The sequence below is a fragment of the Piliocolobus tephrosceles genome, chromosome 2 (assembly GCF_002776525.5).
Source record: "Piliocolobus tephrosceles isolate RC106 chromosome 2, ASM277652v3, whole genome shotgun sequence".
Taxonomy (NCBI): Eukaryota; Metazoa; Chordata; class Mammalia; order Primates; family Cercopithecidae; genus Piliocolobus; species Piliocolobus tephrosceles.
The window spans coordinates 90,892,209-90,920,186 of NC_045435.1; the positions used below are offsets into that span (position 1 = coordinate 90,892,209).

At 37.2% G+C, this 27,978-nt stretch overlaps 1 protein-coding gene across 2 annotated transcripts in view; it reads right to left on the reverse strand.

Annotated features, from left to right (window-relative positions):
• Nucleotides 1-27,978, reverse strand: part of SACM1L (SAC1 like phosphatidylinositide phosphatase) — a 54,666-nt gene that overhangs the window by 7,665 nt on the left and 19,023 nt on the right. For both annotated transcript variants that reach the window (XM_023231312.3, XM_023231313.3), the window contains 11 exons: nucleotides 27,563-27,712; nucleotides 24,003-24,062; nucleotides 23,128-23,161; nucleotides 17,726-17,827; nucleotides 15,229-15,314; nucleotides 14,354-14,440; nucleotides 13,794-13,862; nucleotides 6,376-6,455; nucleotides 5,590-5,688; nucleotides 2,380-2,518; nucleotides 41-110 (listed from right to left, as the gene is read on the reverse strand). In XM_023231312.3, coding sequence (XP_023087080.1) covers nucleotides 41-110; nucleotides 2,380-2,518; nucleotides 5,590-5,688; nucleotides 6,376-6,455; nucleotides 13,794-13,862; nucleotides 14,354-14,440; nucleotides 15,229-15,314; nucleotides 17,726-17,827; nucleotides 23,128-23,161; nucleotides 24,003-24,062; nucleotides 27,563-27,712 — 976 coding nt within the window. The remainder of the gene's footprint in view (nucleotides 1-40; nucleotides 111-2,379; nucleotides 2,519-5,589; nucleotides 5,689-6,375; nucleotides 6,456-13,793; nucleotides 13,863-14,353; nucleotides 14,441-15,228; nucleotides 15,315-17,725; nucleotides 17,828-23,127; nucleotides 23,162-24,002; nucleotides 24,063-27,562; nucleotides 27,713-27,978) is intronic.

Here is a 27,978-nt window from a genome sequence, read left to right on the forward strand (position 1 = left end):
AAATTTGAGCAACTTTGTCTATATTAAAGAAATGACCTACCATTTTTGTAAATCTTCTCAAATTCATCTTGTTCTTCAAGCTTTTGTCCCACATGCAAAACTCCTAGTCTCTGGAATAAAAACCACACCCAGATTTATGTGTAATAGATTTTAGCAGACATGATTTAGAAAGAAAAAGCAGTCCCCAAATTGTATCTCATGGTTCCTGGTTGCTGGATGCAGGCCAGAAGTGTCTGTTGTCTACAGGGAGCCCCAGCTTGCAGCAGCCCTCTCCTGCCCAGGGCAGACTGCAAAGCCTCTCCTGAGGGCACCTTTGCCTTGCAGTCCCCGCACTCCCTTGAGGGACAGCAGCAGGACCATATTCAGAGAGAGTGTCATGAGGGAGAGTGAGAAAGGCTGTAGGATTGAGAGTGTCAGGAGGGAGAGTGAAAGCGGCTGTAGGATTCCAGCCGCTACTTCCTCCCTCTCACCCCCAATCTTCCACTGCCTCCACCCCTTGAGATCCCCTCATATGCATCATCCTTCAACTTCTTCACCCCTGAGTCACCCCAACCTTACCCTCTGTCCCAGGGACCTTTGAGAATCTGATGAATGCCACCTAATCTACCACCCCAAAAACACACAGAGACACACTCACACACACACACAGATCTTCACAAAGAATATCCCGGGGTTGCTGGGCCCCCTGAATCCCTTCTATGGACTCCCTTTGGAGACCACGGACCACAGATGAAGGGTCCCTACCTTGTCTCAGACCATCACCTCTCAGAACCACCATCTTCATTGCTTACCTCAGATGACACCTCATCTCCACCTCAGGAGTTATTCCCACCCTCAGACACAGCACAGGAGCCACCTTGGTGGCCTTTAGCTGGGTAAGAACTCTGCCTTCACTGGCGGGCGTGGAGAGGCACAAGTAGACAGCCCTACACTAGCAGGCAAAGCTGCTGGAGAGGCTCCTGCCCCCACTCTCTGAAGGTTGGTTAAGTTTCATAATACTATATATAGCATGTAAAATTGTAAAATATGGATTGCAGAACCTAGTCAAGTAAGTTTTGGTTAATCAGCCATGGAACCAAACCATTCCTAATGTTGTTTCTATTAAAAACTACACTCAGAAGACCTTCCAACGGACAAGGACATAGCACAATACAAACTGCAGACTATTCCAACAGGGACAGCACTCCTCTGGCAGGTGCGACTTCAAGATTCAAGAACCATTCATTCTGAAGGAGGTATTTTACCTCCATAATTTCTTTCTCGGTATCATACAATTGTCAGAACTAAAGTTGAATGCTTACTAATTCCCTGAACAGGAAACCATGTGGTATGCATTTTGTCTGCCCCTCACAACAAATGCCAATGTGATTTAGAAATTGGGGCTCTACGTCTTTTTCATTCCAAATATACACAGAAGAAAAAAACTATTTTTCTCATCAGCATAGTCTAGTGATAAAGCAAAGCTGTGTCAGAAACTTTTTACTTTGGAGTCAATATTCCTTGCTAGTAATGAGAGAGAGATAAATAGAAACAATCTTGAGGTGCTACTTTTGTACTAATGAAATAGAAAAAAAAGAGGCTAGACACAGTGGCTTAAGCCTATAACCCCAGCACTTTGGGAGCTGAGGCAGGCAGAGGGCTTGAGCCCAGGGGTTTGAGACCAACTAAGGCAACATGGTGAAACTTTGTCTCTACAAAAAATACAAAAATTAGCCAAGCGTGGTGACACACGCCTATAGCCCCAGCTTTGTGGGAGGCTGAGTTGGTAGGATGGTTTGAACCCAGGAGGCAGAGGTTGCAGCAAGCCGAGATTGCACCACTGCACTTTAGCCTGGGCAACAGAGCCAGACCCTGTCTCAAGGAAAAACAAAAAAAAAAAAATTAAAATATCAAATGCTGGAAAGAGTTCAATGAAATGGATTTACTTATTCATTGTTGGTGTCAGTGTAAACTGGAATGACCCTCTTGGAAAATAATATATGTATTCTCTTTAACCCAGTAATTCTACTTCTAGGAATTAACATGAAGGAAATAATTCAAGTTAATAACAACATATACAGACGCATTCTCTACAGTGTTATTTATAAACTAAAAATGTAGCAATCTGAATGGCTTAGTAAATTACAGCACAACAATACAACCATCAGAAACTGTGATTACATAAATGCTAAGGGAAAATGGCAAAAGTGAAAACTGTGCATATATAGACTGACCACAGTTATGGAAAATGTGACATCCATGGGCAAGACACAAAAATAAAAAGAGCTGAGTTAGGGTGGGGGCAATGTGAATATTTTATGTTACTGGGTTTTAAAGAAGATGTTTAATTTTCTGCTGTGTTGTTTTTCAATTAAAAAAAAAAAAAAAAAGCATTCGCACCTGAAGTTGGGCCTGAAGCGAACGACGAGCTAACAAACTCTGGATCACATTGGTTCTATCTAGACAATCCATGCAATTGCTTCGGAACACGCCTTCCTGGTTTGCCACCACCTGGCCAGCAGAGTCCACTAGAAAATAACTAAAACATATTTGTATAAACACTCTCATACCAAAGTAGGTCAGATTTACTAAGGACTTAACTCTTACAACATGGGTCTCATTTCAGTGATGTTACTGAAAACTGTAAATTAAAAGGTCAGATAGGAATGTGTGGTCAGGCATATGTGATTATCCTAGACCAAAAAGAAGTCTAAATGGCTGAGGCAAAACAGTCCCCCATCCAAAAAATGGCTGAAGATTAGAGATTATCTCACCCCAAAGATGTGAAAAGGTAGAGTTAAGAGTATTAAAAAGGTGGTTGTGCAAACTGATCATGTTTCCCAAAGCCAGATGATGGTTTCCTCTAACATAATTATTCCAACTATATCCCTGGATATCAGGGTTTTATGATTCATATACTATCTTTAGAATCCTCTGGGTTGCTTGTGAAAAAAGATTCCTGGCCTTGAGATCAACTGAATCAGAATCTCTGAGGCAAGGATTGAATATTTTGCATTAAAAATACTTTTAGCTGGGCATGGTGGCGCATGCCTGTAATCCCAGCTACTTGGGAGGCTGAGGTGGAAGGATTACTTGAGCTTAGGAGTTCAAGACCAGCCTGGCCAACATGACGAGTCCCTGCCGCTAAAAAAACAAAAACTTAGCCAGGCATGGTGGTGCATACCTTTATACAGTCAGAAGGCTAAAGTGGGAGGATCACTTGAGCCCAAGGGTTAAAGGCTACAGTGAACCAGGATCACACCACTGCACTCCAGCCTGGGTGACAGAGTGATATTCTGTATCTAAATTTAAAAAAAAAAAAATTTTTTTTAACACTTTCAAAAATTCTATTTTTTTTTGAGATGGAATCTCCCTCCGTTGCCCAGACTGGAACACAGTGGCGTGATCTCAGCTCACTCCAACCTCTGCCTTCCAGGTTCAAGTGATTCTCCTGCCTCAGCCTCCTGAGTAGATGTGATTACAGGCACCCACCACCATGCCCGGCTAATTTTTATATTTTTAGTACAGATGGGGTTTCACCATGTTGGCCAGGCTGGTCTTGAACTCCTGACCTCAGGTGATCCATCTGCCTCGGGTTCCCAAAGTGCTGGGATTACAGGCGAGAGTCACAGCCCCCAGCCAAAAAAAAAAAAAAATTCTTAAATGGGTGATACATGCAAATAGTACAAGATTTATAAAGTATAATTGGGTATTATTTGAAAAATCAGTTTCCCTTTCTCCCCTTAAACACCCAAATCTCTGTACTGCAACCAACCACAGTTACCAGTTCCCATGTTTTCTTTAACAGGCTCCTTGATAATTCTATGAATTCAAAAATCTGACAACACATAGTGTGCTGGTTAAGAATATGGATTCAGGAAGCAAACAATCTGTTTGCTAGCCTTAGCATCATATGCAACTTACTAATTGTAGAACTTTAAACAGTAAGCTTATTCATCCACAAAATGGAGGTAACAGCAGCACCACCATTAGGCTTCTCTAAGGTTTGAATGAGATAACACATAATGCACATAAAGTACTTAGCACAGTGTATGGAACACAGCATACAATGAATACTGGATAATATTAACTACTGAAATTATTTTCCAAAATCCAAGAGGAGGAAGAAAACGCAACAGATTCATCAAGGGCTAAATACAAATCATGACCTCAGGAACAAGAGCCTGGAAGAATGTGTTAGGATGAAAAATCTACATATGGATCATGCAGAATTGGTAAGGTTCATTTAGAGTTGGTGTACATACATATGTGTGCAAGGGTGTGTGCGTGTTTGTACCCCATTAATACTTATAAAATCCCAGATATGTTATAAATATTATTGCTTAAACTATACAATAAGTTATCATCTCTACAAATGAAGAAACCGAAGTCTGAAGATAACTAAGTGGCCCTGGGTCATATTACTACTAAGAGAAAAACTTAAATTCAAATCAAGGTGTGTTGGACCCCAAAGCCCAGATTCTTTCCACTACCCCAAAAACCCCTAGAAAAAAGTCTCAAGAGATCATCTGAAAGTCACCAGTGAAAGCTCTGCTCTCCCTGTGGACCACGGTGAACGGCAACGAACACAAACTCTGGACTCAACCCTCCTTCTTTCTTACACTCTTGCATGGCAGCAGTTAATGGGTGAACCCAAGGAACTACCTCCTCCAACAACATGCCGGGCCCAGCCAATGTTTTCTCTAATGGCCCAACAACAGTAGGTCAATTTCCCTTCTGTGTTCGTGACAAAACCTCACAAAAAAAGCAGATTTAAATAACTGTAGTTGATTACCTAATGTATATAAAAAGACATTTTTGAAAACCAAGCAAATATCTATCAAAGAGGTTTTACTATATTATTGTGTAACAAATTAAAAATTGCATTTGGGTTGCCAGGTTTACAACTATCACACACAGGCAGAAGAAAATGATAGTATGGTTTACAGATTCCTTCTTCTGGCTTTAAAATCAGTAAAGACTGACACGCACCAAGTATGGTAAACCTGAACCAATATGATAATATAGTACTGCAAAGACATTCGGACTTTCGATTCGTTAATCCTACTCCGAAGAATTTTTTAAAGAAATAAAAAAATTTAACAGATGTAAAATATGTGTAAAGATTCATGGCGCTACAATCTTTCATGATAGAAAGAGGAAAGGAAATAAACCAGGTGCTCAGGGTGAAGAAAAGCACTTCTTTAGAACTACGTTATGACAAAACAATACAGAAAAGCCATTAAACACTATCATTTCAGACACTGTACAGGTTAACAACAAAATACTTGTGATAGAATGTCTAGTGGAAACAACAATATAAGATATTAGTAAACCAAGTTCAATTATATAAAAATTTGTAAATGTGTGGTAGATAATTTACAAATATATGAAGACACCTGGCCTTGGGTCAGTTTTAAGAATTTAAAAATATTTGAAGTCACCAAGTCTCATCTTTCCAGTAAAGAAATTAAAAATAATAAAACAGTATAGATAAGCAATGACAATCCAGTGAACTATATTTATAAGTCTGCTGGATGATGCATAATAAAACATGACTGATATATATACCTCTTCTCTGTGCCTCCTTAAGGAAATAATATAGCTTACCTTAATTCATCTTGCATTTCTGCTACCTGATCCAATAAAATACTTAGTCGATCCCATCTCATATTTTTACATTCCTTATGGAAGTCAAAGGCAATGTATCTACCAAAAGAAAAGATATTCAGAAACCGACCAGAGATCATTCATTTTCCTTCTATTAATAATACCTTCATAAGCTGATTTTCCCCTTTATATCAGTGCATACATATTTCTTGGGAACACTAGAACCTCCTTCACTCTGGGTTTATCACTATACATACACTACATGCACACACACACCCCTTCTCATGCTCACACCTATCAGAGGAAAATATATATATATGATATGAGCAGATTGATATATATGTAACATGAAAATACAAAAATACATGCATATGTCTATCCTCACATGTTCTTCTGGGGGCCCTCAGCAAGGAGTGGAGAAACACAACAAATGCTTAGTGAAGTAAGCTCAAGTACAGCAATCAGGTATGCCCTGCAAAGAGGCCTAGTCCAAATTCCTCAAGACAACTCTAGTGGTAAAGTATGACCTATGGAAACTCTCTGGGGCACAAAGCCTCAATGAGGGAATTTGAATCAGAGACTAAACTCAAAACTCGACTGAAAAGAAGTTATTCTGCAACATAAATTATGCTACAGAAATTTCAAGCCAACAAAATATCATGCTCCAATCTACTATTGAAAAAAATGCAAGCTGAAATACATGTCTAGTGAGCTCTATGTAATCATGCACATATGTAAGTGCCCATCTGATCTGAAAAGACCTGCAACAGATTTCTAGTGAGGTACCTCATCATTCCACTTCCCAAAGAAGACACCATTGTTGCAAATGTCTGCTCAAGTGGCTTCTCTGAGCCCTTCTGGTTAATCTGTAAAAAATTTCAAACACCATAGTTTTCAGTTAATTTCAAAGGAGACAGTGACATCAGAAAAAGGACAAACTAGGAAGCTCTAAGCTCTCATTCTCCCACAGAAACATAAAAAAATCCCAAAGCTGTCTGAGCCAACTTTGTAGGAGCTCTAAAAAAAGATCAAAGGTTTTATAGTAACCCACCCAAGCACTCAATAAAGAAAAAGTCACTTTCAAAATGGTGGGAAAGTTTTGTGGCATTTAACTTGTCCTTGACCCAGCCCCTCCCCAGAGTGGTGACAATCTTAGTCTTATACGGGAATAACCTGGTTCTTAGTTCCCCTCATCAAACTAGAGAAGGCAGACCAGACCTTATCTGCAAATAATTGTGGATATCTGTTCTAACATGAAGGACTAACTCGTCTCTGTCCCACATATCTCTGAACACCGGCAGTAAAAATGGTGACCACTGCTTGTAAAAGCTACAAGAGGAATATAAATCAATGGGTGCCTGAGGCAAAATATCCTGTATAGAAACATACAATAGACCATTTAAAGACTGGAGAAGAAGCTGGGTGATATTCTTTGGGAAATTAGGACTTTCAAAAGCAGCCATGTACATGAAGGAGTTTTGAAGGCCACCCACATAACCAGGCAAGATGCATGCTCAGAAGAGTCCTGAGAAGACCTTAAACCTTCACCACAGACTGATCCCTAGGCTCACAGCAAGCCTGGCTAATCAGTAAAGGACTGTCCCAGCATACAACAAGTCTGCAAAGAATGGGGGACAGGGTTGTTCTCTCATTTTTGCTTTCCTTTTTTGTCTGTCTATTTCAGTTCCTGGAATTCAATGAAACTTGTCAAAACTGCTGAATATAAGCAAAAGGAACAGACCTCAGTGAACATACACAATAAGAAACAGTTTTGGCAAAAATAGTTCCGAAAAGTCTCAAAAAAAAAAAAAAAAAAAAAGGATTAGTAGAGTCTTTGACAATCAAATAAAACAAAAAACCCCCAGCAAACCCTAGGGGAAAAGGAGATTCTGACTTCCAGAGTTATGATATCATAATAATCAAACATACAATTAAAAAAAAAAAAATCACAGGTACACAAATAAACAGTAAACAATGGCTCACTCAATGGAACATAAGAAATTGACAGAAATTGTTCCTGTGGAAGCCAAGACAGGACTTGGCTTATTAGACAAAGACTAGACTTATTAGACTAGACTTATTAGACAAATACTTTAAAGCAACTGTCTTAAAAACAAAGAGCTAAGGGGAAATACAAAGAACTAAAATAAATCAGGAAAACAATACACAAACAAAATGAGGATATCAACAAAGATAGAAAAATTATTATAAGAAGCCAAAAAATAATTCTGCAGCAAAAAAGCACAAAAAGTGAAATAAAATATTTAGTACTATGGGAATTCCAGGAAGAGAGAGAGAAAGGAGGAGAGAGATTTAAAGGAAAAAAAATAGCCAAAACCTTCCCAAATGTGATGAAACATACGAATCTACAAACCAAAGCTCTGAACTCTAAGGAGACCCACACCAAAAACATTATAATCACATAGTTGAAAGACAAAAACAGAATCCTGAAAAGCAACAAGAGAGAAGAGACTCATCACACACGAGAGATTCTCAACGGGATTATCCGCCAATTTCTCATCAGAAATCTTGGAGGCTGGAAGACAGTGGGATCATATATTTTAAATGCTGGAAGAAGAAAAACTGTCAACCAAGAATTCTGTATCTGGCAAAACTTCCTTTAAAAATGAAGGAAAAATTAAGACATTCATAGATAAACAAAACCTGAGGTAGTTTATTATCATTAAACCCAATCTATAAGAAATGCTAAAGGGAGTCCTTCAGGTTGAAATGAAAGTATGCTACACAGTAACTTGCAGCCACAGAGAGATATAAAAATTTCCAACAGGCTGGACGTAGTAGCTCACACTTATAATCTCAGCACTTTGGGAGGCTGAGGCGGGCAGATCACTTGAGGTCAGGAGTTTGAGACCAGCCTGGCCAACATGGTGAAACCTCGTCTCTACCAAAAATAAAAAAAATTAGCTGGGTGTGGTGGCACACACCTGTAATTCCAGCTACTCGGGAGGCTGAGGCAGGAGAATCCCTTGAACCCATGAGGCAGAGGTTGCAGTGAGACAAGATTGTGCCACTGTACTCCAGCCTGGGTGACAGAATGAGACTCCATCTCAAAAAAAAAAAAAAAAATCCAAAAAGGTAAAGACAAGGGCAAATATAAAAGCCAGTATTATTGAAATCCTGGTGTGTAACTTCACTTCTTATTTCTACAGGATTTAAAAGTCAAATGCAGTCCAGAATGGTGGCTCACATCTGTAATCCTAGCGCTTTGGTAGGCTGAGGCAAGAGGATGGCTTGAGGTCAGGAGTTCAAGACCAGCCTGGGCAATAGAGTGAGACCCCCATCTCTATAAAAACACAAAAAAATTAGCCAAGCATGGTGGTATGCACCTGTAGTCCTAGCTGCAGAGGAAGCTGAAGTGTGAGGATTCCTTCAGCCCAGGAGTTCAAGATTATACAGAGCTATGATCATGCCACTGCATGCAAGCCTAGGCAACAGAGCAAGACCTTTTCTCTAAAATATAAATACATACATACACAAATACGAGTCAGTTGCACAAAAATAATTATGTTACTGAAACACAATATATAAAGATGCAATTTGAAATGTTAACATAAAAAGGAAGCAAGAAGGCTTTACAGGAGTACAGCCTTTATATGCTTCTGGTATCAATTCAAATTAGATACTTATAACATTAGGATATTATATGTAATCCTCATGGTAACCACAAAGAAAACAGCTATAGAATATACACAAATGAAAATGAGAAAGTAATCAAAATATATCACTACCAAAAAAAATCAACTAAGCATAGTAAGAGACAGTAATGGAGGAAATGAGGAACGAAAAGCTAAAAGACACACAGAAAATAAATAACAAAAGAGCAGAAGTAAATTCTTATCAGTAATTGCTTTAAATGTAAATGGATTAACTCTCCAATAAAAATAAATAGACCGGCAAAATGGAAAAAAAATATGATCTAACTACATGCTGTCTCTAAGAGATTCATTTTAGACCTAAAGATATATACAGGTTGAAAGAGAAAGGATGAAAAAACATATTTTATGCAAATAGTAATCAAAAAAGAGCTGGAATAACTACACTAGTATCAGACAAGATACACTCTAAGTGAAATACTGTTACAAAAGACAAAAAAAGAACATTGTTTACTGATTAAATGGTCAATTTTCCAAGAAGATACAACAATTATAAACACATATGCAACAAACCATGACAGCCTGAAGATATAACTAAGCACACTGACAGAACTGAAGGGAGAAACAGAAAATTATATAACAATAGTAGGGGCTGGGTGCGGTGGCTCACGCCTGTAATCCCAGCACTCTGGGAGGCAGAGGTGGGTAGATCACGAGGTCAGGAGATTGAGACCATCCTGGCTAAATAGTGAGGCCCTGTGTCTACTGAAAATACAAAAAATTAGCTGGGTGTGGTGGTGGGTGCCTGTAGTCCCAGTTACTCAGGAGGCTGAGGCAGGAGAATGGCATGAACCCGGGAGGTGGAAACTTGCCGTGAGCCGAGTTCACGCCACTGTACTCTAGCCTGGGCAACAGACAGAGACTGTCTCCAAAAAAAAAAGGAAACTTCAATACCCTACTTTCAACAATAGAACAATGAGACAGAGACGAATAAGCAAATACAGAATAAAATAGAGAATTTAAACACCATCATAAGCCAATCAGACCCAACAGACACATACATATTACTCTACCCAATAACAGCAGAATACACATTTTTTACAAGTACACATGAAATATTCTCTAAGACAAACTATACTCTAGGCCACAAAACAAGTTTTAACACATTTTTAAAAATTCAAATCACATTAAGTATATATTCTGATCACAACAGAAAGCTAAAAATCAAGAATAGAAGGAAAACTAGAAATTTCACAAACGTGAAAAACCAACAACACACTGAACCACTGGTTCAAAGACAAAATCCCAGAAAGAGAAATTAGAAAATACCTGAGACAAATGAAAACAAAAATACAATACACCAAATGTATGAAATAAAGCAAAAGCAGTGCTGAGGAAAATTTCTCGCTGTAAATGCATACATTAAAAAAGAAAACCTCAAAGCAATAACCTAATTTTACACTTTAAGGAACAAGAAAAAGAAGAGCAAACTAAACCCAAAGCTACCAGAGGAAATAATAAAAATTAGAGATAAATAAAATAGAAAATATAAAAACAATAAAGTCAATAAAACTAAAAGTTGAACTTTGAAAAGATCAATAAAATTCACAAACTCTTAGCTAGAATGACCAAAACGAAACAAAAGACTCAAATTACTAAAATCAGGAGTGACAGTGAACATTACTACCAATTTCTGAGAAATAAAAAGGATTTAAGAGAATACTATGAACAACTGTATGCCAACAAGTAGGAAAACCCAGATTGGCAAATTCCTAGACACATAATCTGCCAAAACTGAATCATGAAAAAAATAGAAAACCTAAATAGACCAATACATAGTAAGGAGATCGTATCAGTAATGAAAACAAACAGAAAAAAAAAAAGTCTCCTAACAAAGAAAAACCTGGACTAGATGGCTTTACTAGTGAACTCACCAGTGAATTCTACTAAAATTTAAAGAATTAACACCAGTCTTCCTCAAACTCTAACAAAAAGATGGAGAGAACACTTTCTAACTTATTCTGTAAAGATAAGATTATCCTGATATCAAAACTAGACAAAGATATTACAAGAAAAGAAAACTACAGGCCAATATCCTTTATGAGTATTAATGTAAAAATCCCCCAACCAAACACTAGCACACCAAATTCTGCAGCATATTTAAAAAGTATATACCATGACCAAAGGGATTTATTCCCACAATGTAAGGCTGGTTCAATATATGAAAATCAATCAGTATAATACACCACATTCATAGAATGAAGGGAAAAAAACAAACAAGCATCTCGATGGATACAGAAAAGTATCTGACAAAATTCAACACCCCTTCTTGACAAAAACATTCAACTGGATAACTTAGAAAAAGGAGGAAAGTTCCTCAACATAAAGGCCATTATGTGAAAAACCCACAGCTAATATCATATTTAACGATGAAAGACCAAAAGCTTTTCTCCTAAGAAAAGGAATAAGGCAAGGATACTTGCTTTCACAATTTCTGTTCAACATAGTATTAGTAGTTCTAGTGACAGCAATTAGGCAAGAGAAAAGAAAAAAAAAAAAAAAGGCATCCAAATTGGAAAGGAAGCATAAAATTATCTCTGTTCACAGGTGACAGGATTTTATATACAGAAAACCCTAAAAATTCTGGAAAATAGCTATTGGAGATTATAAATTCAACAAAGTTGCAGCATACAAAAATCAAGACACAATAATCAGCTGCATTTCTATATACTAACAATGAAATATCCAAAAAGGAAACTACAAAAACAATTTCATTTACAATAGCAAAACAAACAAACAAAAGCACAATTCAGGCATAAATACTCAAAAATAAATTTAAACAAGGACGTGAAATGCATGTACACTGAAAACTGCAAAATATTGCTGAAAGAAATTTTTTAAAACATAAATAAATGAAGACATCTGCATTGCTGGACTGACAGACAATATTACCAAGAAAACAGTACTATTCAAAGTGATCAATCTGTCAATTCAATGTAATTGCTACTAAAATCTCAATGCCATTGTTTGAAGAAATAGAAAAACCAAGCCTAAAATTCATAAGCAATCTCAAGGGATCTCAAGTAGCCAAAATTATTTTGAAAAAGGAGAAGGAAGTTGGAATTATCACATTTCCTGATTTTAAAACTTATTACACAAAGCTGTAGTAACCAAAATAGTGTTATCTCGTCCTAAGGACAGACACAGAGACCAATGGACTAGAATAGAGCCTCAAGATAAGCCCTTACATATGTGTTCAACTGATTTTTTTATTAGGGTGACAGACTCTATTCAAAGGAAAAGAACAGTCTTTTATAAATGGTGCTGGGAAAACTGGATATCCATATGCAAAAGAATGAAGTTGGACCCTTACCCCTACACTATATACAAAAATTAACTCATGTGCAATGATAAGAAGTAACACACACACATAGACAAAACAAAAATTAACTCAAAACAGACCAAAGGCCTGTAAGATCTAAAACTATAAAGACTCTTAAGAAGAAAATACAGGGGTAACTTTATGTTACTGGATTTGGTGACAATTTCTTGAATTTGACACCAAGAGCAGAGGCAACAAAAGAAAAACTAGATAAGCTGGACTTAAACAATTTGTATCCCAAGGACATTGTTAAGACAGTAAAAAATCAACCTAAAGAGCGGGAGAAAATATTTGTAAAGCACTTGTCTGCTAAGAGATAAATATCCAGACTTCATTAAGAATGACTACAACTGAAACAAAAACGACCTGATTAAAAAAGAGCCAAAGGATTTACGTAGACATTTCTCCAAAGAAGATACATAAATGGCCAATCAGCACATGAAAAGATGCTCAAAATCACACAAATCATCAGAGAAACATAAATCAACTCAACACCGCGAGACACCACTCCACACTCATCAGGATGGCTATAATTAAAAACTCATACACACACACACACACGCACACAAAACAGAAAACAACAATTGTCAGCAAGGATATGAAGAAACTGGAACTGGTGTATTGCTGGTGGGAATACAAAATGGTGCAGCCGCTATGGCAAACAGTACGGTGGTTCCTCAAAGAGTCAAACATAGAATCACCATATGATCCAGAAATTCTACTTCTAGGTAAAAGCCTAAAAGAACTGAAAACAGGGACTCGATCAAACAGGTCCTTGTACACCACCAATGTTTATACACACACACACACACACACACAACGGAATATTCTTCAGTCTTAAAAAAAAGAATGAAATTCTATACAAGCTACAAGATGGATGAACCTTAAAAACATTAAAAAAGACAAATATTGTATTACTCCACTTACATAGGGGTACTCAGAATAGACAAATTCAGAGCGACAGAAAGTAAAACAGAATTACCAGGGGCCGTGGGGAGGGAGGTAACAGGAAGTTAATTATTTAATGGATAGAGTTTCTGTCTGGTATGATGAAATGTTGTGGAAATGCACAGTGATGATGGTTGTACATTACGAACTACTTAATGCCACTGAACTGTATACTTAAAAATGGTTAAAATAGTAAATTTTCTGTCAAGAAAAAGTTAAGGTTTCCTCCGCCCCCAACCCAAGAAACGTAAGAAACATACCAGATTGATTATAACTTGTTTTCCATAAATAATTACTTGGGAATCAAAATGCCTTTGGAAACCATCCATCTAGAGAGAAAAGAGTTACATATTTTACTGGAGTACATTATGTAATTTATAAATACAATTTAAATATTTATAATATTTTAAAAGGACCTCCTTAAATGTCTTATTTCTATATTCAAAAGAATGATGTCAGGATGTGAACTATGTCTTCTAGATATTCTAAATGTCATATTTTACTCTGAGCTGCAACACTACCACTTTAATTCTGAGTACAACCTCAGAGGAATATATTAAGTACTCTAAAAAGCATAAATTTACAAATCTTACTGAGATCTCTTAAATCCTTACTTGCCACGCCATTCAATCATAGTTTGCTTTTCTATATTTCTAACATGCCACCTACACAACTTTTGGTTTAGGGGTTTACTATGTGCTAGAACCAAGAAGAGCCTCAAAGATGTTGAATGCTGATTTAGGGGAGTAAACACATTCTTTACATGCAAATTATAATGCTATTAAGCTTCTATTTTTAGCCAACAAAAAGGCATACACACATGATTTGCTACTTTGCTGATTTGTGGCAGTGGTTTGTACTTGAGGTTTGGTCTTTGGGACCAGAAAACAGGTATTGATCCTCGAGTCTAAAAGAAAAGAGAGAAATGTGAAAAGAAACACAAACATACTTGTTTTTCTCACCTTACTTATTGTCAGCGGTATATAAATTAATGAACATGCAAGGGAAAAAAGTAATACAACCTACCAACTATTTTAAAAATCCATGTGTATCTCTCCTAAAGTTCATATTTTATGAAAAAACATTTAGAACTTTTTCTCCTTCTAGTTTTATATACACAGCATTTGTGTAGTAGATAGTTCTTTATTTCCCCGAAATTCTACATTTATCTATGAGTAAAAATTAACAGGTTACATCTGTTATATAATTTGGCATTATGAAAAAATTAGAAAATTGCTTTATTCATTTTCAAATGGATATGTTTATCAACATATGAATACATTTGGACACTAACGCTCTGGAGCAGCAAGTGGTCCACAACTCCCTAAGGCAACAGAAGAGACATCTCGCAGTGGCAGGTAAAGTCAATCATAAGCCATCAGCTTGTCCTATCATCACTGCCCTGAATACATGTAAATGGTTCAACAGACAGATGGCTCCATTTCCATAACTCTCCTTGCACCTCCTAGCCTACCCTCTCCTCCAGGGATTTAATTTAAGGGCAGGAAATGTCAGTAGGTTAGTGCCAGATTAATGGACTTTCCTTTCTTGGGGTGAACTTTTTCTGCACTGTAGATAAAAATATTATATAAGAACAGAGGAGAAGGGAAAAGAGGGAAATTGCAACATGACAGAAAATTATAATCCAAGCAGAAAAGGCCAACTCACTGACTGCCTAAGAGACTAACAACTTGCCTGTACAAATGAAGCTTTGCTCCCATTGTAGTGCACAATTTGTTCTGTTTCTACAAAGTTAGCTGCATGGCCTTCAGAATCAATTCCTAAGTAGAAAAAAAATTAAGAATTAACTATACTGATTACGTAAAGAAACACTTCAGAAACCCACTAATTCAGGTTAACTTGGAGAGAACTAAGTCAGTTCAAATTAGTGGAAAAGTCATTATGAAAATACAATTCAAACAAACTCATTATACATGATCAGAAAACTAACAGAAGCTCACTCACTTTAAACAGGCTTAAAGAGGAGTATAAAAACCTAGTAATAAACAGATGAAGTTGGTTGCTCTTAAATACACTGATTGTTCCTACACGCAAAATTCCTCTAAAATAGTGTTTCTCAAACTTCAGACATCTTTTAAAGAAAAAAAAAAAAATTCTCAAGGATCCCTGAGAAAATGTCCATAGATCCTAATTTGAAAAATACTAGTTTGAAAGGTAACACTATCAATTTAGGTAATTATACTTAGTAACAACACAATACTCAACGTAAATACAGGCCATTTTATTTTTATTTATTTATTTTTTGAGACGGAATTTCACTCTTGTTGCCCAAGCTGGAGTACAATGGCGTGATCTCAGCTCACCACAACCTCTGCCTCCCAGGTTCAAGCAATTCTCCTGCCTTAGCCTCTCAAGTGGCTGGGATTACAGGCATGCGCCAGCACGCCCCACTAATTTTTGTATTTTTAGTAGAGATGGGGTTTCTACATGTTGGTCAGGCTGGTCTCGAACTCCCAACGTCAGGTGATCCGCCCACCTCGCCCTCCCAAAGTGCTGGAATTACAGGCGTGAGCCACCACACCTGGTGAATATAGGCCATTTTAAAATATTTTGTTATAACAGTGCAAATGGTCTCCAGCAGATGCTTATACTGATTTTAATTATGAAAATGAAAACACAAAAACTGTATGTGATCCTCTGTAATTCCATAAATATGCTCACAAAACCTAGTTCAAAAAGCAAAGTGGATTCTTGATACTGTTTAGTTCTTTCAAATATTTGAAGCATTCCTTTAAAAATTTGTTTACATAATCTATTTTTACAAGGAAAAGCTTGCTAAGCAAATGCAACTTTCAAGCTAGTCCCTGACCCAAATTACCAAATTATCAGAAAGAAATCAATGGATTTTTAACTGTGCCAAATATTTCCTAACATCCTTTCTATCTCACATATTTCTCACATATAACATTTGGAGGTATATGCGAAGTATCACTGTTTTTGTTACCATATCACCAGAAGGGGCCAAAATTATTGAGCCAAATCAGCAATGACATGACTCCTCAATACTTTATGAGATTACTTGTCAGAGGCACAGGCTATCCTTGCTTCCTTTCATAATTCCCACTAAGGAACAACATCCAGTTATTTTTAAAAGTGAGAGTCAGAGTGAGAGATAGTATGTGTGTTTCTGTGTATGAAAGAAAGATCTTTATGAAAAGATTTGCCAGACATATTAAGAAAAAAAGGAACCAAGGTACAGAAAAATATGTATAGAATATTATCACTGTCTAAAAAAAGGAGGAAGAGAAGGGCACATACCTGTATTAGCATAAAAATTATCCGGAAGGATAAACAAGAAACTAACATCTGATTAGCTGGTAAGGGGGTAAGAACCCAGCAGATGAGGTGAGAAATGGGAGATATTTTTTATCGCATTAAAAAAATACTTTTTGATATTTGAAATATGTAAATGCACTACCTGTTCAAAAAATTTAATCAAAAACTATGTTTCCATCCAAGAAAATCTAGTTACAAGAGAGTTGCTAACTCTAATTTGGTTTGTGATCTTGGCCAGGTCACACACTCAATGTTATTCTTCCTCTGCTACAAGAGATATTAAGCAAATAATCTCTACAACTTTCTGGCCCCAAGCTACAATTTATTTAATGGCTTACAGCCATAAAATATGCTGATATATTCTGGTTAAAAAAAAATAGAAAGATTGGAGAAACTCCTTTTCATAATGACAGTAAGCTTTAATACAGATTTTTAAAGTTTAGTTCAGCGAAATAAGCATGTTGCTAGCACAAAGTCTGGAAAATAAATGCTCAAAATGTAAATGTTCACAAAGTTGAATGCATAAAGCAAATGACTAGCTTCATGCATGCAAAAAAACCTAAAGGCAATACAAGAAAATACTTTCTAGGTTAGGTTACTGAAAACTACACTGAGTTCAGCTGTGCTTTCAGATATCCAGCAAACAACATGATCAGCTCCTCTTCAAGCAGTAAGCAGCAGCAGCCTACAAGTATAACATTAACATTTGCAATGTAATTACAGTAGCTGAAACACGGAAGACCTACCTAATTATTATAATGAAGTAGGAGATAAATACTTAGCAAGGCTATCAAATGATAATGAAAACAAATAAAATACAAAAGGTTACATTCTTGTTACTGTAAGACAAAATATTAATTACAGATATGATCCATGCTGACAAAATTAATCTCACCTCTTACATAATAGCGCACACCAGCTCTGAAACAGCTCCTCCTCGAGATGAGAATCCAATCAAAGTATTTTCCATTAATAGAACATGAATGCATGGTAATAACTTAGCTACATTAAGAAAAATACAACATATAATAGAAATCATAAGCATTGTTTCTAGATTGTTTGAATGCATCTACCCTAATAATGGTCTTTAAGAGAAAAAATGAGAGTATGCAAATCTTCCTGAATATTCACAAGCCCTTAGTACTATAATCAACTGTGAAGCTCTGTCAAGTTAATAACCCTATGACATGAATGCAATATGTTTAAGAAGTTCACTACGGTGTTTTTATTTAAATGATATGCTTCCCTTTTCCTGATATCCTCAATTACTTTCTAAAGAGTTAAGTATAAACTACATCACTGAAAAATCTACTCTGAATGGAAAACATAAATTTAAAATAGATTAACTTTCAAATAAGAAACGAAAAAGCGGGGGAGGGAAGTCTAGGCTACTGTAGTTAAGGAAAAAAAAAAAAATGAAATGCATGACACATAATTATAAATTAGCCATAACAGCTGGTAAGCATATGAAGCTTCACAGATTAAAGTGAATTAAACAAAAGTTACCTAGAAATGGAAATTCTGACTGTACCTTATCCTCAAAATAGAAAAGGTGAACCTCAATATGAAAGACTGTATCTTCCCCTTCTTTATATAAAGTTATTTCCCTTAACTAATAATAGCATATGCTATAGGACACTTCCTACACCATTCAGTAATATAAACAGTCATATACCTAGAAATTCTAAAGGCTGATCTCTCCACTTCGTTCCCAGAGTAAAGGGTTGCAAAAGCCTTTGGAATTGGCATACCTCTTACATTCAATGTTTTTATTATGAAATATAATAAACAGTAAAATATAATGTATGCAACTATTTACAATAGTTAAATACCCATTTAGTATGGGGAGTTGATATTAAATGGGTAAGAATTTCTTACTGGAGTGATGGAAACAGGATGCTGGTTGCACAACACTGTGAATGAAATTAATGCCACTCACTGAATTACACATCTAAAAATGATCAAAAAGGCAAACTGTTTATTAAATATATTTGATCATGATTTTTAAAATTACACATACACATACCCCTTTGTACCCACTAGCATCTTTGAAGCACCTTTCTGTGTGGCTCTCTTACTGCTCTCTAAGAAGTAACTACTATCCACTCAGCTCATCATTCCCTTGCCTTTCTAGTCTTGCCACTAAACAACTTCCTGTTTAGTCTGCACAGCTTTTGGCTTTTTTATTTTTATTTTTTTAATATAACAGGAATTAACCTGTATGTATTCTTTCAGTTCTCCTTATTTGCTCATTATATTCAGGAGGTTCATTTGCTGCTGCTATGGCTGTATAATATTCTACTACATGACTAGATTACAGTTACTTATCCATTCTACTGTCCATGGACATGCCAGGTGTTTCCAGTTTTATACAGTGTTGCAATAAACATCTCTGTACAGAACAAGCAGAAGTGGCTCTAAGGAGCAGTACTGCTGGGTTACAGAGTATATTCCTCATCTGATCTTATTAGGAAATTCCATATTGTTTCAAGAACTACTTTGGCTTCTCACCTTTACCAACATTTGATATTGTCTGCTTTTTAAAAAAAAAAAAAATTATTTATGCATTTATTTACTTGAGAGAGAGGCTCTTGCTGTGCTACCCAGGCTGGAGTGCAGTGGCACCATCAAGGCTCACTGCAGCCTCAAACTCCTGGGCCCAAACCATCCTCCCACCTTGGCCTCCCAGATAGCTGGGACTACAGGCACATGCCACCATGTCTGGCTAATTTATTGTCTGCTTTTTAATGTTTGCCACACTGTGGCTGGGGGAGCAAGGGGGTATGACAGAAAGGTTTTATTGTTTCAATGGCCTTACTTTTTCTCCTTCCACATTTGTTGAGGTTTGTTTATGGTATTTTCTATATGTAATACTTTTTCTTAATATAATTTGATGCATCCATTATAAAGCATAACAGCATAATAAAGTATTTGTGAACCTACCATCCAACTTCAAAACAGTACCAAAACCGTGAATCTATTTATCTGCTCCTTCCCTATTCTATCCAATTGTGTTCCCACCTAGAAGTAACTATTCTGTTTTATGGAGACCATTCTCCTATCTAAATCTCCTATTTAGTTTCATCACATGCAACCACGACTTAGAAACACACAGCTTGCTTTTTTGTAAAAATGAAACTACACTATTTATAAACTTCAAGCCCTTGTGATGTTCATGGTATTGCTCTAACATGGTACTGTGAACATTCTGGAAAGACCTCCTGGTATGAATGTATTGGGTAGGCACTGGAGAAGTGCTGGCAAATTCACAAAAGAACACCAAATGATTTTCAAAATGGTACCTAATAACATCAGCAATGAGTTGAGTTGCTAATGACTCATCTCTATTACTTGGTATCATTAGACTTGATAAGGGCTCCTCTTGAGCTCCCAATTCACTTTCCTTTGAAGCCCACAGCACTAGAGAAGACTCCAAGGTAGTATTTGCTCCCTTACTCACCCAAATTATCTATTTTGAGCCAGGGCACAAAGACGAGCAGGGCAGATAAGCCTGCTCTTAAAATCTAGCAGAGAATATGACTGACTCCTTTAAGAATCATGTTCCTCTGATTGTAAGACAAAAACATATACACTTTAGAGAATTCAGAAAGCATGAAAGGAAAAAGAGTAAAATAAAAACTGAATCCCATCAGCATTAACTTTTAAAATGTGAATGTATTTACTTCTAGCCTTTCATCAGTGAGTTACTCCCAGGGACATCCACGCCTTCTCTCCAGGATGGCTATTTCACATACTACCCTCAACCTGCAACATTTCTCTCATCCCACTCACAGCCCATTATGTCACTTTATATGGCGCTGTAAAAATAAAAGCCCTCCATAGGCCCCAATCATGTTTACACACCACCAGCATCCACATCCAATCTGCTTCCCTTCTACAGTGGGAGGTGAGCAGTCCACACCAGGCCCTCTACCTGTGCGCTGACCCCACCCACCTCACACATTCTTGGACATCACTCTAGCATGCACCTTCACTAATTTTCCCCTTCTCAAAAATCTTTTGAGTAGAGGTCTTGCTCTGTCACCCAGGCTAGGGTACACTGGTGTGATCACAGCTCACTGCAGCTTCAAAATGGGGTCAAGTGATCCTCCTGAATCAGCCCCCTGAGCAGGTGGGACTACAGGCACATGCCACCATGCCTAATTTTAAAAAATTTTTTGTAGAGACAGGGTCTCAATATGTTCTCCAGGCTGGTCTTGAATTCCTGGCCTCAAAGGATCCTCCTGCTTCAGCCTCCCAAGGCACTGAGATTACAGACATGAGCCACTATGCCTGTCCCCATCACATTTAAAGTAAAAGCCACAGTTCTTCCCATGGCTTATAAGGCCGAGTCATTTGGGCTGAGCTGATTCTCTGAACACAGCTCCCGCCTCTCTCTGTCCATTCTCTATTCCAGTCATGTTCCTGTCTTGGGGTCATTTTACTTATTAATGTCTCTGTATGTATGTGAAACATATGAGTTTACTTCTAGTCAACAAGCCACACTAAAGAAAAGCTCATTTAAAGCTTTCAATTTAAAGGTAAATGGGTAAGCTGTTTCTAAAATTGCCTAGAAAAAAAGGTTTTATAACCTCACTTAATATTGTTTGTCCATTCACAATCTCATTTTGAAAAAACAAAAAACAAAAAACACCATAGTTTTTTGGTGCAAATAATTTATTTGGTCCAAATAATTTAAGGCACTAAATAAGAACACTTTTTTTGAGACAGAATCTTGCTCTGTTGCCCAGGCTGGAGTGCAGTGGTGAGATCTCGGCTCACTGCAACCTCTGCCTCCTGGGTTCAAGTGATACTCCTGCCTCAGCCTCCCAAGTAGCTGGGATTACAGGCGTGAGCCACTGCGTTCAGCCGAATAAACACATTTATTCTTATTTTGTCCTTAGGACAACATGGAAAGCTCGGGGTGGGGGTTTGGGGAAGCAAAAATAAATGAGCTTTTATCCCAAAATTTTCTAATTTTTATTCCCCTGTAACTGTGGAACATGTTTCCTCCATAACTTTTTGGGTTTTAAGTATAACAAGCGTAAGTTTAGTGAAATTATATTAACATAATGAATAAATAAATAATAGACTTGTACTGATAAGCTTCTTACATGTGCTTGATAGAAAGATGTCATCACCATTTTCTGCAGAGCACAATCCTGATTACAGTCATGCATCACTTAATAGGGGTACATTCTGAGAAATGTATCGTCAGACAATCCTATACATTATAGAGGGTACTTACACAAATCTAGATGGCACAGCCTACCGCACACCTAGGCTACATGGTATATAGCCCATTGCTCCTTAGCTACAAACCTGTATAGCATGTTACTGTACTAAATACTGTAGGCAATTGTTAACACAATGGTATTTGTGTATCTCAACATATCTAAACATAGAAAAGATACAGTAAAAATATGGTATTATAATCTTGTAGGACCACCACCACATACGTGGTCTGTCGCTGACTGAAATGTCAGTATGTGGCACGTAACTGGATAGGCACTCATCGGCATATACTGTGCTTATGTATCCTTTAAGAGCCAGTGCACTTGGCTGCTTTATTTTTATTATGATGTCTATGATACAGATTTGTTTTTAAAATGAACCTACCATTAGATAATCAATACGCATTTTGTATCTGTACTCTGATTTCTCTCCTACGCAATATTCTTTGTACTCTCTACCTATTTTCATTTATCTGTCACTATTTCAAATGACAAATAAAATTTTTAATGGTAATTCTCCTCTCCAAGTTATTACCCACACTAGTGTCGGAGTCACACTTTTTTTGACCCTGTCACCCAGGCTGGAGTGCAGTGGTGCCATCATAGCTCACTGCAGCCTCAAACTCCTGGACTCCAGTCATCCTCCCACCTCAGCCTCCTGAGTAACTGGGACTGGAAGTGCAAGCCACCGTGCCCGGCCTAAGTCTAACTTTTCAAATTATGTACTAAGGAAAGCTTTCAACAGCCAGGTCCAAACTACTTATGTGTAATTTACTGATAAAAGATAACATCAAATAAAGGCAAAATACAGTATACATATTCCTTCTCTTTAAACAACCAGCCCCAGAACTCTTGAACAGAGAGAGAGTCGTATAGTCTGAAAAGTTCATTCTAAAAAAAAAAACCAAAATGGCAATGAGTTTGATTTTCTTATCAACAGCAAGTTCTATTAATTCTGAAATACTCTCCTTATGGAGTATTTGAGACTATCTCTAAATCTGCCTTATAATAAAGTTTAAATAAAGGCATCTAGAAACTAAAGAGTAATGTCATGTAAGGATACAGCCATGTAACACTGGAAGGGCAAACCGATGAACCTGAAATGAAGATACATATTTAGAACAAATACACTTTAAAAATAAATGAGCATTATATAAAAATATGTACACATAGGGAGGTAATATACAAACATAACAAGGTAGTAAACTTATGGGTAACATAATTTTAAAAAAATTTCTCTAATGTAACATTAAGTATGCATTACAATCATTTGAGCTTGAATATTCACAGATTTTGGAACACTAATAAAGCTACATGAAGTTACAGAATGTTTACCTCCTTTTCAGTCTTTGCCTACAACTTCACTCCTCCAGGGAAAAGATATCCCATGCTAATTGTTTGCAGCTCAAACTACTTTTCCAAAAAAAGCATAGCAAATGACAAGAAATAAAGTAATTAGACACATCTATTTACCTAGATTCAGTAATATATCATGTTTCCCTAGCTGGGCCTCCCTGTTTACACCTCGTATGTGCAGACAAACGACAGAAGAAGGTAGTGCCTGTGCATGTCTCTCCTGGGTGACTGAAGGGAGTCTCATCCCCAAAGGAAGACAAAAACAGAGCTCTCCCCTTGGCCAGGGAACTTGGCTCTGGCCCCTCATTTCTTCATTATCCATGTACCAAGACCCACTGTATCTCTCTTAGACAAAGCAATGTATTTTTACTTAAGGTTTCTATAGAAGATCAGAGTAAAATAATTAGGCTTCTTCAACCTAGAATGATGTGCCAGGGTAGACCTGATCCAAGTTTGTAAGTTACAAAGTTAAATTAGATTTGTTTCTCAAAATTCTTGGTGATTAGGAAGTCACTTTATAACATGCATTGAATTAAAGCTTGGACTGCAACGATTAAGCACATTTTATTTAGTGTACATTACCTCTGGTTGTGCAGAAAGTTCTCTTAGAAGATGACCATTCCATACAAACCGCTGATCTGCCTGAGAGAAGTTTTAAAATTTAATAAAATATCTCCTGCCAAGCTTACTTTCTACAGAAAGAAAATGACACCAATCAATGTCTTCTTTGATAGGTCTCAAACAAAATACATCTCCCCCTCAAATCTGTACCTCCTATGGACATTCCTGTCTCATTGTCTCAGGCCAGACAGAAACTTGGGAGGAGTCTTAGGGTATTTCTTTCCCTTTCATTTAATTTTCAAGTACTAAATCTTCTTCAAAATCCATCTTTTTTACATTTCTATTTCCACTATCCTTGACCAACATTTGACTCCAGCCTAACTACTAACACAGCTTCCATTGCCTCCAGTTTAGGCATAGCCCTCCCCACCCATTTTTCCACAATACTGCCAGTAGGAGTTCTCTAACATGTCCTGTCTCCTATCTGCTAAAAATTCTTCAACGACTCTGTCATCTAAAGAACCAAATCTCTGCATGGCCTAATCAGTCCTAGGATCTGGCAGTCCCTAATTAACTCTCTGATCTCATCTCTGGCCACTCTGACTTTCATAAATACAGAAGAAGCTCCCTCAACAATCTATATTTAACGGACCCTACTTAGGGACAGGCGTGGTGGCTCATGCCTGCAATCCTAGCACTCGGAGAGGCCAAGGCAGGCGAATCACTTGAGATTTAGGAGTTCGAGACTGGCCTAGCCAACATGGCAAAACCCTTTCTCTACTAAAAATACAAAAATTAGTCAGATGTGTTGGCACATGTCTGTAGTCCCAGTTACTTGGGGAGGCTAAGGCACAAGAATCGCTTGAACCTGGGAGGTGGAGGCTGCAATGAGCCAAGATTGCACCACTGCACTCCAGGCTAGGCGACACAGCAAGACTCTTGTCTCAAAAAAGAAAAAACAAACAAAATAATTGACTCTACTCAGTAGATTAATCAATTCTATTTATGAAGCATACCAAATGAACCACCCACACCCCCAACTCTAAAAGTCACAGGGAATGCTTTTAGCACTTGGCCACAACCAGCTGAATCGCACTTCCTGAGATTCAAATGTGTGTTCCCGAGTGGTCTGTGCCAGTCATACTTATTATTTCATTATATAGTTTAACTAAATATTTTATAAATCAATAAAATAAGACTAAAAACAGACTGCTGTTTCTATAAAGTTAAATGATTTGGAATATAACTTGGTAAGAGGCAAGCTGCTAAAACAAAACTGCTGTTGAATTCAGAGTGGGAGTGGCAACTAAAAATATATAAAAGAACATAGTAAAAATGTACAGGATTCTGCATACAGATTTCTCTGTAAGTGTCAAAGTCTTTAAATAGTGGCCCAAATGGGAAAGCCTTATGGATGTAATTTACACAGGGAAGACAATTCAGAATCAAGGAACCAAAAACAAAGAAAATCCTATGGCCGTACATAAAAACATTGACCAATGTAAAACTTTGTGTTTTAAGTTAAAATATTTAGGGTATGTATGTTCCATTTACCACTTTTATGATTCCCAAGTTAAAAAAACATTAACCTTTTTTTTTTTTTAGACAGTCTCGCTGTTGCCTCGGCTGGAGTACAGTGGCGTGATGACAGCTCACTGCGGCCTCTATCTCAAGCAATCCTCCCACCTCAGCCTCCTGAGTAGCAGGGATTACAGGTGTGTGCCACCACACCTGTTTAATTTTTAAATTTTTTATAGAGATGTGGTCTCCCTATGTTGCCCAGGTTGGTCCTGAACTCCTGGACTCAAACTATCCTTCTGCCTCAGCCATCTAAAGTGTTGGGATTACAGGCATGAACCACCACACTTGGCTGACTTTCTGATTAGCTGACAAAAAATTCCCAACTCATCCAACAGATGAGATGGCTTTTTCTTCAGCTTAGCCTCTGCCACCACCTCTGCCTGGAACCCTCCCTGGCCCACTGTCACCTGACAAACAAATCTTCATCAAGTCTCAGCTCAAAAGTTATCTTTCTGTGTAAAGTTACTGTCCTCTGTAGATACCTTTCTTTATAAAGTTGTCCCTGACAACCCCAGGCAAAGACCCTCATTCCTTCAGGATCCCACCTCACTTTGGTACATATCTCCATTATAGCAACCATTCTTTGACTACCACTTCCCTGGCGGTCTGTAGGCTCCCATAAGACAGGGTCCACAGCTTCATTCTGGGTCCCCAGGGGCTAGTATAGTGCCTGGTACATGGCTGACGTTGTAGAGATGTTTCACAAACAAATGGAGAATGTAGCAACTGCTTTTAAAAGCAAGTCTCTTTGTAGTTAAAAGCCAAGTTTCTTGAATGCTTAGCCTGTATCTAAACTTCCATCTAAGGCTACATACAATTTTACTAAATTAGAGTGTAAAATCTTACCCAAAAAAGCCAGTCAACTAAAATATTAATTTAGGTTGAACTATAAGAAATAACCATTTTTATTGATTAAAAATGGGCAATTACTGACAATTTCACATGTCCAACCTAATAGGTAACATGGAAGGACCTTTTAAATTCTGTCTTCTCATTAAACACTAAGGTGCGTCAAAAACATTAAGGCAGCAATTATCTAGGTTCCTGAACAAAAGAAACTTTAAGTTGAGATCATCTGAAACCTAATTTTAAAGATACATTCGCTGTATATTAAAAAAAAAAAAAAAAAGCAGATTGGGCAGGCACGGTGGCTCACACCTGTAATCCCAGAACTTTGGGAGGATGAGGTGGGTGAATCACTTGCGGCCAGGAGTTCGAGACCAGCCTGGGCAACATGGCGAAACCCCATCTCTATTAAAAACACTAAAAATTATCCAAGCGTGTTAGTACACGCCTGTAATTCCAGCTACTTATGAGGCTGAGACACAAGAATCACTTGAACCCAGGAGGCAGAGGTTGTAGTGAGCTGAGGTTGCACCACTGCACTCCAGCCTAGGTGACAGAGCGAGACTCTGTCTCAAAGAAAAAAAAAAAAAGCAAAATAAAAAAAAACTTTAAAAGGACATTTTCCAAATTCTTAGTGACTTTTGTTACATTTTTAGTTATAAAAATTATAAATAACCATCACTACAGAAGAAGTATCAACTATTAGAATATGAATTTTATAAGCCTAATTACACTGCTAATGTAACTGCTGCACTACCGAACACTGAGAGTTGAGAGTTAAGAAATTACAAATGAATGCAATGCTAGTTTGAAGATTTTACATGTGAGAGTTAGCACTTGGTAGCCTTGTAATAGTTATGCAAAATACAAATTCTGAAAGATTTTCCTCTAATAACTTACTTGTGTGTTTATACAAAGATTTCTGAATATCTACACCAATGGTTCTCAATTCTGGCTGTATACATACACAGATTCAAGGACTCTCACGCTGGGATTGTGATGTATATTTAAAATAGGGTATATTTTCAAAGCCTCATACATGTTTCTAACATATAGCCAGGACTGAGAAAAATCAATATAAATTTTTATGCATGAAATAGAGACATGTCCGTTTTAAAATACTAAAAATAAAAATAACTGAAGATCAAGCTTACCCTTTCCAAAAGACTCATTTCTTGGAATTCTGGACTAGTGTTGGATAGCCGCTGCAAAGTATGGGTCAAATCATATGTTGTTGAAAAGTAAAATCCATCCACATTCAAGACATGGTTTAGCATCGCTAGGAAGGTTTTATTATCTTGTAACTGTAAGCAAAGAAAAATCAGTACAGCTCATAATTGAAAAGGAATCTGTTAGCATGAGAAAAGAATACAAATTAAATCCTGTTAGGTCCAGTCTCATTAAAGACTACTGGCACAATGACTGAGCCAGTAAGGGGGATGCTCGCCATTTCCCTGGGACGTAGGACAGTTCCTGACACACAGAAGATACTCAGTAAACACTGTAGGGTACTATTAGATAACTTGATTAGGTAGGACTTCTCCCCTTTGTATCCTTTACACACTTTATT